This window comes from Esox lucius, chromosome 7 (assembly GCF_011004845.1).
Source record: "Esox lucius isolate fEsoLuc1 chromosome 7, fEsoLuc1.pri, whole genome shotgun sequence".
Lineage (NCBI taxonomy): Eukaryota > Metazoa > Chordata > Actinopteri > Esociformes > Esocidae > Esox > Esox lucius.
In genome coordinates, this window is record NC_047575.1 from 21,902,387 (window position 1) to 21,915,456 (window position 13,070).

Below are 13,070 nucleotides of genomic sequence, written 5' to 3' on the forward strand. Positions count from 1 at the left end.
GTGGACCTATATTACCGCATATAGAAATTCTAGATTAGAATTATTAGTATTAAGAAAAATGATTTACAGAACTACAACCGTTTCCAAAAAAGTTGGGACGCTATTTTAAATGTAAAGAACCGAGTGCAATGATGAGCAAATTATTTAAACCCTATATTCAATTTTAAAAAAAGTACACAGAAAATTGCTCCTTGAAAAATATATACCCACTGCGAATTTTCAAATAAGTGGGACAGAGGCAACAAAAGACTGGAAAGGTTGTGACGTTAAAACAAACCCAGGTGGAATATCACAACTAATTAGGTCAATTGGAAACAGGTTAGTAACATGACTGGGTATTAAAAGATCATTCCAGAGAGGATGGGTCTATCAGAAGTGAGGATGCGGAAGAGTTCACCAATTGGAGAATTGATGCGCAGACAAATAGAGCAAGAATTTTACAATAACGTTTCGCAACGTAAAATTGCAAGAAATCTGGGAATCTCATCTACAGTAAATAATATCATTAAAAGATTCAGTGAACACAAATCTTCATATACAAAGAACAAGGCCAAAAACCAGTATTGGATGGCCATGATCTTTGGGCCTTCAGGCACCACTGCATTAAAAACAGACACGATCCTGTAGTGGACATCATTGCATGAGCTCAGGAACACTTCTGAAAACCATTGTCTGCAAACACTATGTGCTTTAAACATTATTGAAATAACAGAATCTATAACAAATGTACGGCAACACTTTTGTTTGATCTATATACATTATTCACACTTTCTGATTGTGCATTGAGTTTATTGTAATTTTCCAGGTGGTTGTTAAGTGAGAATTATTGTTTGCATGCAATTAATTGGGCATTTTGGGAATATATTTTGACGCATGAACGAAACATTTTAATGCACAAACGGAACACAAACATTTGAGCTTATTTCGAGGGAATTTTTTGCATGTTGGGGGCTGGTGACACCATACCCTATAATACCACTTGAAATGTTGTCTTTGTACTATTTTCAACTGTTTATAGGAATAAATGATTTGCACATCATTGCATTGTTTTAATTAGCATTTTACACAGCTCCCCAACTTGTAAAGGAAACAGGGTTGTATTCATTTCAACAACAAAAAAACAAATGCAAAATAATTATGGGACAAAACCGAACACACAAAAGTACTCGAGTACTACCTTAACTTGGGTTATTCTTACTAACCATGCCCATCCCGAGTCTGTATCCTAAGGTCAAGGACCATACATACCAGAGCTACTTTCTGCCACTGATTCACACACATTATAAGATTAATGGGGTAATTTATTGCAGACTGAGTGCAAAAAAGTATATAATAAAAAATTGGTTATTCAGTCAAATACAGCACAGTAGGCTTTGTAAATTTGCATGACCCAGAACAAACCAGGGATTGGTAGGCTACTTGATACACAGCAGACATCAAAATATTTGCAATAAAGGCAGAAATGATTCATGAACTGTAATCAATGTCCAGGCTCCAAACTAAGACCTAAAAAAGCAATTGCAGAAAACATTTCATCTTGCTTGGGTTGATTTAGCCATTAATAATCTTACAGGATCAGTATGCATTGAGGATTTTATATCCCTATAATTCTTGTAGTGTTAAGAAAGTAATTACTATAGAGTACATTTATAGTGCTGTCAACAATGTAATACATGTACTATCAAGAAAAATAATATCAGGAAATGTTGTAAATCTCTGCAATAAACTTATTTGGTAAACCAGACACCATGGCAAACAGATTAAAACTAACAGCCACTAACATGCTTTACCAGCCACAGAACGTATTTTACCAACTGATGGAAAAGCCTTTTACAAAAACTTTGCATAATGTTTTTCTGGGGTTAATTAGCCTTTTAAAAGTTGCATCGGACAGAGAGATTTTAAGACTCAGGTTACAAAAGGATATTGAGATACTGCATGGGACTAATATTTCTTTAAGAAATATTATACATAGTAATTTGTTATTGGTGTATGTTGTCAATGGGTTGGGCTTGAGAGAATTTCATTGGTAAAATATTTCCAGTGACGGGTAAATATTAATTTACCTGCCACAAAGGCTGGCAAACCATCAAGTAAGAGAGACCATGCTTACAAATAAATGTATTTTGTAAAGTTATTTTTGATTGCATTCAACAATTTTCAATAACCCCTTTGCAATTACTGGAGGGAACATTTATGAATTTAGCTTTTTGATAAGGAAAAAATACCTGTCAGCCTGAAGTTAATTACAAACCCGAGTTTTTACTTACTTTGTTGACCAAAACTAGATGAAGTGCCAAATCCTCCCGTCCCTCCCCCGAAGGGAGCACCAAATGACTTGTTGAACATCTTCTCCTGCTACCAGGACTGCATATGTCTGCTCAACATAAGACAAATGTCAGTTTACATTAGCAAATAGACCAAAATTACAAACAGATTTGAAGTTACTGAAATATGTAGGTCAATATAGCTACCACTCTGTATGCTTTTTGAGCATGAAACAATTGATTGTAACAAGTTTTAGGTATGTTCTTAGGAATTCAAGCAGAAGGTGGCACTGGCAAAATACAGTAACTAGCAGTCATGGCGCAAAAAACATTCATATTTTCAAAGACGAGTGCAAGCATTGCAAAATCCACGTACAAATAGCATGTGATTTCCACCAATTCATCCGTGCCGCCTTGTCAGTAAGGTGGGGAACATTTAAATCCTAACTCCTTAAATATAAAAAACATTCACACAAAAAAACATCTGGCATAATTGCGTCAGCCTGCGAAGCAGCAATTAAGAGTGGGTACCCGGGGACTCATGGAGGTTCAGGTTCTGGGCCTTGACCCAGGTTAGGCTTGCAACCTGAAGGTAGCTTGACTGATTGAGAAGACATAGCATTTAGTTAAAAATTGTCCACTTCAAACTAAATTCAGAGTATTGGCTATTAGAGATGTCCAATTTGATATATCATGATCACATCTACAACAGTGGGGACAGACAAAATAAACTTAGGGACACACAGGCACGGCCAGTTGAGTCAGGGTGCAACAGAGCACACCGGTTGCATTGTCACTGGGGCTGATCACACTGGTAGGATGTTGGTCGATATTTCTTTTTTAGTTGAGCAGTTGCACGGTTACGTGACACGAATCTGATTCCCACTTGAGCCAGTTTACTACTGTACTGCTGAGGGCATGGGGATGGCACAGTATCAACAACAGACAATCTACTGAGATTACATATGGTTATTTTATGGAAGAAGAATGGTGCAACAAAAAATATTTGGGAAGCACCGATATCTTTTCAGACCGAGTACAAGTAGGAGTATGTGCCAATGCCAAGTACCAATACAAAGCCCGCAAAGCCGGGTTCAACATTAAAGATCAACCGGTGGCCCGGGGCCAGTAAGACCTAATGTCGGGCCAGGAGACAAAGACAACTTGTTCTCGCATTAAATTGAGTCTGTGACGCTTCCTCTCCCCCCTTGGTGAGGTACAGTACTGGTGCCGTCCGTCTTTCTGACCAATAATATTCAATGTCTCGTCTGTTTTGACCAATCACAGTTCATTATAGAGTAAGGGTGCGCGATACCACAAATGTTGGGTTCGATCTGATTCCAAGTAATACAGGGCCAGAATCACCAATATCAATACTGATACATTTTATTATTTAAAAAAAAGTGTCTTATGTAATTTTATCTAGGGGACAGCTTCTTGTAATATCCAGAGCTCTTGGGGAATCACCTAGGTAAAATAAAATAATTACCTCTATTGCCTATGACCAACTACATATTTCCATCTTTTAGGTTTGAGGTAGGTCTATGTGGTTTTAAATTCCATTAAAATAAGTAATTTAGATAAGTTTCAATGGGATTAATATACTATTTGAATGTTGGAATATAGTCGATAGTTATTCAGCCATGGCATTCATGCATGCACTAAATGTAGGCCTATGGGTTGGATTGGCAGTTGGCACCGGTAGTCAGGCCGGTGCGCGGCTTCGCTCTTGCGCGATGTGTATGTTCATTGAGTGCACCGCCACCAGCAACAGGAGGGGAGCCGGAGAAGTTAAGATGTGTTTACGATAACGGAACATTGTTTGCACATAATGATAGTTATACTCTTTTATAAAATGGGTAAAACTTAGAAGAGAAAAACTGAAACTGGTATTGATCCTATTGACGCTAGAATCAACCATCTGTAGTATCGATATTTTGGGATCGGTCCGCCAACCCCTATATCGTACGAGGCAAAGCAAATGTGATCATTTTTGTTTTCCAGGAAAGAACAGGTTCCATTGGTCGAAAATGATAATGGCAGCGGACACGTACGGCCGTTCATGTTGTACATTCCCGAGGAAAGCCGATAAGGCAGGGTCATTTATAAAGGGAACAAACTACAAAAAAACCAAAAACCTAATCTTATATCCCTGCACCATGTCGCGTGCATTTGCAGCTAAACAGGATGTTGACAACCAGGGTCCACAATGAACACCTGCCAAGCATCAAATGCAGGAAGATTTTATGCTTTGCGAGGAAATCACAAAAGGCTAACCACCATATATTTACTCTATAGAGTCTCCTTGCCATTTCCTACAATACATTCACTGCGGCGTATAGTACAGTTTTTTTTTTATTATAGGGAAATATTTCTTATCCACTGAGTTACATTGTGGCCAATAGGATCTAGGGTGGGTGGAGTAAAATGCCAGCAACAATTGCAAATACACAGTGCCCCTTGATTTCTTTGCATATAATTATTCTATACACTCTCCTGAACATTTCCTTCAATCCATTTTTACAATATACACTAAGCAAAGTGTTAAAATCGATAGATTTAATATTATTAAAATGACGTTTTACCCCTGACTTCTATTTTGAAGGCAGAAGTCTTATTGTTGCTCCGGAATCTCTAATGTGGCCCGCATGATGCTACTCATTTTCCATCGGGCGCAGGTTACTATCACACGAGCATCAGAGCAGAGCAACAACTTCTGGAGTATCAAGCTAGCTAGTGAGGTCAGAGAAAAGTAACTGTCTGTGTCTGTGCATGCGCATGTTTATGTTGAACTGTCAGTAAGTGGCTGTCACATTGATATAAAGAAGGTAGCCATTATCTGAGCGACTACCCAACTGTCACAAGGAAAAACTACCTGGGGTAAAATATAAATTTAACAAATTATATTTTAATAACACTATATAAAGTAAGGAATATAAGGTGGAGCACATTGAGAAATGGTTAGAGCTTAAGGTAATGTAGAGAACTTTTGTAATATAAAATAACAATTGTTGTTAATTTGCTTTTGCTCATTAGCTTAGGAGAGGATTTGTTATAAATCTGGTAGGCAATACATGAACAGTTTTAGAGAATGGTTAATTGAGGGGGAGTACTTAGGTTATTAGGGAAAGGTGTTTAAGTATTGTCAAATAATGTTAAGAAAGTTGACATGGAAGAGATACTGGCGTAAAGGGACCACAAATAGCAGCTATGCCGTTTAACAGCGTACTAGCCAGTAATAAGCTTTACCGGTATCTACTAACTTACTGGAATAGTCATAAGAATTGAGCAATTGCTAGCGAGTCTGCCAAAGCTATTTCATTTCATGGCACAGGAACGCATTTTCTCTTTCAAGGCAAAATAACACATTTTTCTGTCATTCGTGAATTACATTTATACAATAACTATAAATAAAGGCGATGATTACTAAATTTCTCATCAAGTGAAAAGATGAGAATCGTAGAAACCAGAAACCAGAAATAATTAATAAATGTCATTGCTCTCAATAGTATCGAACATAGGTCTTCCATATGAGAGACAGTCGTTAACCACTACGCCACAGCAGTATAAGTTTCAGCAGTCGCTAGACTCCATTGAGGATTGTGTTAAATAGGCTTTCGAGTATCTACTACCTTCCTAGGAGTAATCAAAAGATTTGAGCAGTCGCTAGCGAGACCGAAGATGAACTATTAGTGGCAATATAACCATAGAGTTTCAGTTAGGGCTTAAGATATCCTAACTACGTTGTTAAGCCAGAAAATGTGTTTGTCTATCCTGACCCAAAACGCATGCACGGATGCATCCTTTGAAAATCCATCAGAAACAGTCGCAATATAATCGTAAACTATTATTTCAGGGTTACCATAACGTAGATATTAACGGGTTTAGCCAACAAAGTCTGTCAATACCAAATAATTCATAATGCGTATTACGCATCACCTGCGAAGAGATACGAACTCAGTACCAATAGCTCACAAGTCCACTTCTCTAACCACTACGCTATTTAACAAAGGGTAGTCAATCAGTCACTCAGTAGGAGACATTCGCTCTTAGAGGGCTCCACTTACGCGGTCCAGCAAAAAAACTTTTGTAGCGTCACACAGAATTATAATGCTTTGTGAGAATTGGAGGTTTGGAGATAAAAAGGAGTTTCAAGAGGCTGGCTACAGTATGATGCTGAGGCTGTGGTGATGTGTTGTTCTGTGCGTGGCCAGTAGGCTAAAGACAAAAGCAGAAACAACTAATTTGTCATTGGAAATAAACAGTTTGTACTCAACATAATACCTAAATCTCAATGAAGTGTTGTGAAATTAATGTATATGTGACACAAAAAGGCAATTTATTAGCCAGAGAATCCGGTGGATATTTTCATCTAGCAGTCCCCTGGGCAGGTGAGCTAGTTAGTTTCGTACACTGTTGATAACCCTGCGGCTGCACCAATGAACATCCACCTGCTCCTAACGAATGAGGCGATGCGTAGCCAAATTAAAAAATGAATTATGACGTCCTATTATGTTGTGAAGTGGGTGAAACCATTCATGGACCACAGTCATGACACAGCAATTATGTTTCATTCATGAAAATACGAGAGAATCGTGGAAACACCAGAAAAAAATCCTACCTATCGCAGCTTTGAGTCAGGATCCAAAGCTAACTTTTTTTCTAAAACATGGGAGCAGAAGCTAAGATGCCAGATTTGCCAGCTGCCTAAACTTACGCCATATTGTAGATAAATGTTCAGTGATCCAAAGCCCGGACTTGAACTCAATTAACATTTTCCAGCCGGAGAGGTCAAATTTGGGAATTCTTATTCTGATTGTTTTACTCCTAATATCTTTGCAGTCCAACCACATTTTTAATCGGAAAACTGCCATAAATACAAGAGTACATTAGCTACAAACTGATAATTGGTTAGTGCAATATCGGCACCTAAATATGACGAAGCAAAATCCCCATTTTCCTGAGGTGATTTTTCTTACTTTTGCCCCCATTTTTCTTACTTTTGTAGATTTTAAGTACAAACGAAATCAACCATTTAAGGTAAAGACAAAATTGCTCATTACAATTTATTACAAATAGATTACATTTTATTTTTAAAAGGCAGATTTCCAAGACTGAATTTCTACCAGTTTAACATTTAAATTAGCTTGACGTAAGCTATTTGGCCTGCTCTACATTAGTAGTTACCCACTTACAGTTTTAGAATGAATGTGGCTATTTCTCTCTATATATGATGTAAATAGAAAAATATGTTGTGCACAGCAATGGGTTTGATAGAGCTGAGTATGTCCCCACTTTCAGCAAATACACTAAACCTAGCTAATTAGGTGCAGTAGCCGCAAGCTAAGAATCAAGCCAAAATTACAGATAATTTACTTTCTGTTCAGTAGTAAATCTACTAACGTTTTGAAAATCACATTTAGGTGAGGTGTGTATCATATGATTGAATGGTGTATTAGAAAAAGCATGTCTGATTAGACATTATTAGCTGCCATCAATGTAAAAAATACAGTTCAGCCCAAAAGTACTTTGAGACAGATTTCTGGCTGGAAATTACATAAACAAGTGACAAAACACAGTAAGACATTGTGCTGGAGATACAAATTAATAATGTAACTATTTCAAAATGTGACTTTTGGGCTTAACTGTATCTACAAACTAGGCAAAAGGTGCTGTCATCTTCAATCTGATGTGGTTTTCGATCATGGCAATTATACTTCTACAAGAGTATGGCACTGTTACTGTACTTAGTTAACTTTTACATTACAAAATCAAAAATTGTTTATATAATAACTTAATTGGTTTTGTTCATTATTGTATCACCTTCCCTGATGCTTCCATCCATTTGTTTTTAGTAAGCCCTTTATTTTATAGTATGTTATGGATTTATGAAACAATAAAACTACAGTGTATTGTGATACATTTTGTATAAGTAGGTAAAGATGGATGGAGGTGGTGTTAACGTTTACCGGCATAAGCAGAGGAAGAGGTCACTGACATCCAACTGTTGGCTGCCCATCTGTCTACACTGACTAGGTCTGCCAGTGACCCAGCATCCCTCCCTGGCCTCCCATTGCCCCTTTCAAGACCAACACCACCCTCGTCTCATCTTCCTCAACTCCTTCTGGTCTTTTCATTAAGTTCCCCATTGGCCCTGCTTCCTACTGCTGGCCAACCAACAATCGGCACAGTCACAACTATTTTACCTGCAGTTACTTTTGAGAACTGCAGTTCCAGTATGATCAACAGTTCATTGACTGGGTTCCTATAGTATGTAATACCTATCATGTTTTCAAATAGGGTGTTGCCACACTAAATTATACCCATTAATACAACAGCAGCTCTGGGTCAATAAAGAAATTGAACATTCTGCTCAGGCTAGAAAGGGTTTTAAACATCTGTGGGGAGTTATCCACACCACCCGTTAATCTGAAAGAGTTTGAGAGGACCTACAATAAAGGAGAAACGGCACAAATCCAGGAGTGCAAACCTGGCAATAACCTACCCAAGAAAACTAACCAGTTATTGCTGCTAAAGTAGCTTCAACAAAGTACTGAATAAAGAGTCTAAATACTTACGTACATGACATATTGGTTTGTTGGCACAATTTTCTAAAAATGTGTTTTCGCTTTGTCATTATGGGGTATTTTGTGTAGATTACTGGGAGAAATAATAACATTTCGAGTAACATGAATTATGTCTGTGACATGTTGAACATTGAGAAAATGTAAGTCTGAATACATTATGAAAACGGTATATTATAATACTACAAATACATTCATCCCAACTAGGTCTTAAACCTGTCGGTCTTCAGTGATTTGCTCCTGACGACCAACTATTTAGAGCTGCGCACTCTCTAACCATCAGTTTTTAGATAGTTTTATATTCTGTGTGAATATTTGTTTGATAAATAATCAACACCACAAACGAAACAAATGTTTAAATATATTATTTTGTCACAGTCAGCAGGATTACTAATAAATCGTATACTCCCACCAATTTAGAGGACCATGGCATAGAGCAGGTACAGTATATTCCTACTCTATTATGGTGTGTCGTTGTGGAGGAAAGCGAGCCGTGTATAAGTAAAAGCAAATAAAATATCTGCCTCGTAGAGGTTTGTAGATGTTCTTCTTACGTGTCCAATGTTACATGTGCTATAATAACAATATGCTCTAGCTTTGACCACGGTGCGACTCTGCCGTGAGAGACACACAAAACACTGCTGCTAGTGCTACGTAACGTTGTTGGCTAGCTAACAGTTAGCTAACTGATCAGCTAACATGCTTCCGATAACTTTCACGACCTCCTGTTAATGCCAACTTAAACTCTGGAATTATGTTACACAAGCGACTAAACTGGGAAGATAACCGTGTAATAGTGTTGAAACTGTGGATATGCATACTTTAAAACTACTGAAACTGGACAAAATGTGAAGTTTTTTTTTCAAAATGCTAACTTGGACGTTAGATAGCTACCGTTGGTAGTGTTGTTGTTGTGCTAACCTGCTAGCTAAAGACCATTTAACGTGGTTTAAATATAATCAAAGGACAACGTTAAAACTCACCGTAAATAAAAGTGTGGTCGATGCAGAGCCTACGTGCCTTGTGACCGTATCACAAACTGGTTAAAATAAGGCCAGCAACTCTCAATTGGAATAGATAAATAGCAATATTTTCGTAACTGCGGCTATGTCGTCGTACAACGAGGGAAACTGCAGTAACGAGGCCAAAATGCGTCACGACGCAAACAGACGTTTTGAAAATGTCGGTCAAAGATGGTGGATCTTTATAAGCTGAACTGCTTTCTATGGTCCAATTTGATGAGTGGGCGTTTCCCCTCTCTTTTCGCGGAGCTTATAGGTCCTCCAGTACACACAAAGATGGTTTGAATAAAAGGTTTAGTAAGAAGTAGTGATGCAAAGTTCGACTCTTTCTAGTGACTCGGATCTTTCCGATTCGTTCATTAAATAGCGCTGATATCTGTCCAAAATGCAATTTTCAGATGAGAAGAAAACAACTGTAAATACTCCAGGATATTAGCAATGTAAGATAGTTTAGATATAGGACAATAGTAGTCTAAGTATCCCCACTCTTGCGTAGTGGCAGTACATGGGCGGTTTTCCAAAATTTCAGAATGACCCCAGAAATTACTGTAAGGTTGATAATGTGTTTTAGAGCTCTGGAGATAAAAGCAGCACTCAGCAGCAGAACTTGATCAAGTTTATCTGTCCCAGTAGAATTTCTAATGTTAATTCCTGGAAAAGCATATTCAGGTTCTTTTTCAGACTCAGTGAAAAATGTCAATTTCTGTACTAACCATTCTCGTGGCTTACTTCCTCTCTGTCTCCTCAGATTCCCCTGTATGTAGTGCGCGTCTTACTCAGCTTCACAAGAGAGCACCACACCACTGTCTATTTTACTTGTAGATTACTGTAAAGATCAATGGGAAGAGGATGTACCTAAACTAAATTCTGAGTGTCATAGCAAAAGGTGTGAATACCTGTGTACATTTGATATTTTTATTTTTGAATACATTTACAGAAAATTAATTATTGGGTTTTGAGGAAATTGATGTGGAAAAAAATATTTTGTAAATTTTAGAACAAGTCTGTAACTGAACAAAATGTGTAAAAATTGTAGTGGTCTGAATACTTTCTGAATGCACTCTATTTAATATATTTTTCATAGTGTGTGAATAAAATCTTGACGGCACTGTCTAAACTGAACAAATGTATAAACTCAATATGTATGCATAAACTGTTTGTCCCATGTTTTATAAGCTGAATAAAAGATCCCAGTAATGTTCTAAATGCAGAAAATTGGTATTTCTCAAAATTTGGGAAACAAATGTGCATTTATTCTATTTTGTTGAACTAGCAAGCGCACATTAATAGCCTAAAAACGTGGCAGTCTTGAAACATACACAGGCCTGTGTGACATAGCCACGCGACAGTAATCCAATAAGGTATATCTGCAGACCGCAAGTTGGGGGCGTTACTTAATATGGGGGTTCCTGAATATTAAGCTACTCCCACTGAATATTAAGTTATGCCCACTGATGTTTGCCATTGGTCAGTTTAAATGGGGGTTCCTGAATATTAAGTTACACCCACTGATGTTTGCCATTGGTCAGTTTGGGGACATCCTGGTTTGACACACGGTTCGACGCTAGGTGTTACTGTATGTATGGTTATGACGTCATTACGTTGAGTGTGCTAATGGAGGAAGAAGAGTTACCAAATGTTACAACTTTATCTCATAGTCCATGTGATTTCATTCAATATCTTATGTCAAGATACAACACTAGGTTCAAGCGGTTCAAGCATTGATATAGAAAACAAAAGTGTATTTGCTTTGACTACATGTTGAAAAAGCGCTCTAGTCCTATTATCTTGTACCAAAACATCTGAAATTAAATGGTATTTTCAAATAATGACAACATAGTGTATATGAAGCTAAATAATAAATGGATCTTGCCTGCTTGCATAAAGTAACAGGTGCATCATGCATCTTTAGTTAGTTATAATGTACACAAATTGACTAGAGCTGGCTAACAAGTAGCCTACCTCTTCGCGTAGCTAGATGTCTTTAAAAGTAGGTATAAGGGTTGTTGTCTTTTCTGTTTTCAAGCATATTCGAATCTCGGATTAAAATAATTTAGTAGATAAGCGATATTAGTGAACATGTAAACTATCTCTAAATAAATAGCTAGAGTTGGTCATATGGAAACACTTACTGAAATCTTCGTCATTGATCCTGTAATTTTTCCTTCATAGACGCATGCACTAAATCAAAAAACACCACACCAATGGCAACTGTCAATGGGCGTAACTTAATATTAAGGAACCCCCATATTAAGTTATGCCCCCGATTTGAGATCTGCAGATAAACCCTCCTCCAGTAATATGCAAATATGCGATTGTCACACAAAATAGCACTTTTAAATGTAAGTATCGCCTCACAGTATTTGAATTTCCAAATTTATCCTTAAATTGAAATGGATAAAACACTGGAAATGTTACATATTTGGAATAGAAAAAGCAACAATGTTGGAATGTTGTATTATAAAATATTTTACATATGAGATCTATGCGTTGGCAGAAACAGTGCAGCTCTAATGCCATTGATAACAATTTACAATTCGTTTGACTCTATAACCTTAAAACTACGGACGGCTTCACATTCTTGGCAGAAATAGAAACTGGGAAGTCCGCGACACTTTGCGAAGGCCCAATATGGTATAATTGCAGAGTGAAAGTGGGGCGTTTCCACAATAATGCGGTTCTCCGAAGTCTTGACTCTTGTTAAACCAACCCTCGACATCGCTAGTCTCCCGGAAACACTAGACACACCAGAAACATGTTCAGTGTGACAGTATAGTGAAAGGTTTTATACATTATTTCGAAATAGAAACGTTGGTTGCAAGTGAACGTTTCCCAAAAATCTCAGGTTCCCATTTAAAGTAGGCTACTGTAGAAAACAAAGACAGCAAGCTCAAACTATATTTGGGATCCAATGAACAATCTACAAATCAGGAGAATAGCGGTTATGTTGCGGCTACTGTCATTTAATAAGTTAGTTACAGGACCGGTTTCATTATATTGTAAGGTTAGCTAGCCACTGGGTGACTCTGAATGCACAGATAGATCAGTAGTAAAACGGAAAATTTCAATTTGTGTCAGTCAATTTGTGTCAGTGACGTTTCACTCCGGTAACTTGTGGCTTCCAAAATATCCGAAAGCACATGAACGCAGCTACACGTAGAGTCGAAAATTATCCAGTAGATCGCGTCCTGTCATGA

General features: G+C 37.5%; 1 protein-coding gene across 3 annotated transcripts in view; it reads right to left on the reverse strand.

Annotated features, from left to right (window-relative positions):
* nup98 (nucleoporin 98 and 96 precursor) overlaps positions 1-10,038 on the reverse strand; it is a 46,139-nt gene extending 36,101 nt beyond the window's left edge. For all 3 annotated transcript variants that reach the window (XM_020048276.2, XM_020048275.2, XM_010866062.3), the window contains exons 1-2: positions 9,835-10,038; positions 2,271-2,377 (exon numbers count right to left, since the gene is read on the reverse strand). In XM_020048276.2, coding sequence (XP_019903835.2) covers positions 2,271-2,349 — 79 coding nt within the window. In that variant the 5' untranslated portion in view covers positions 2,350-2,377; positions 9,835-10,038. The remainder of the gene's footprint in view (positions 1-2,270; positions 2,378-9,834) is intronic.
* Between the last annotated feature and the right edge of the window lie 3,032 nt (positions 10,039-13,070).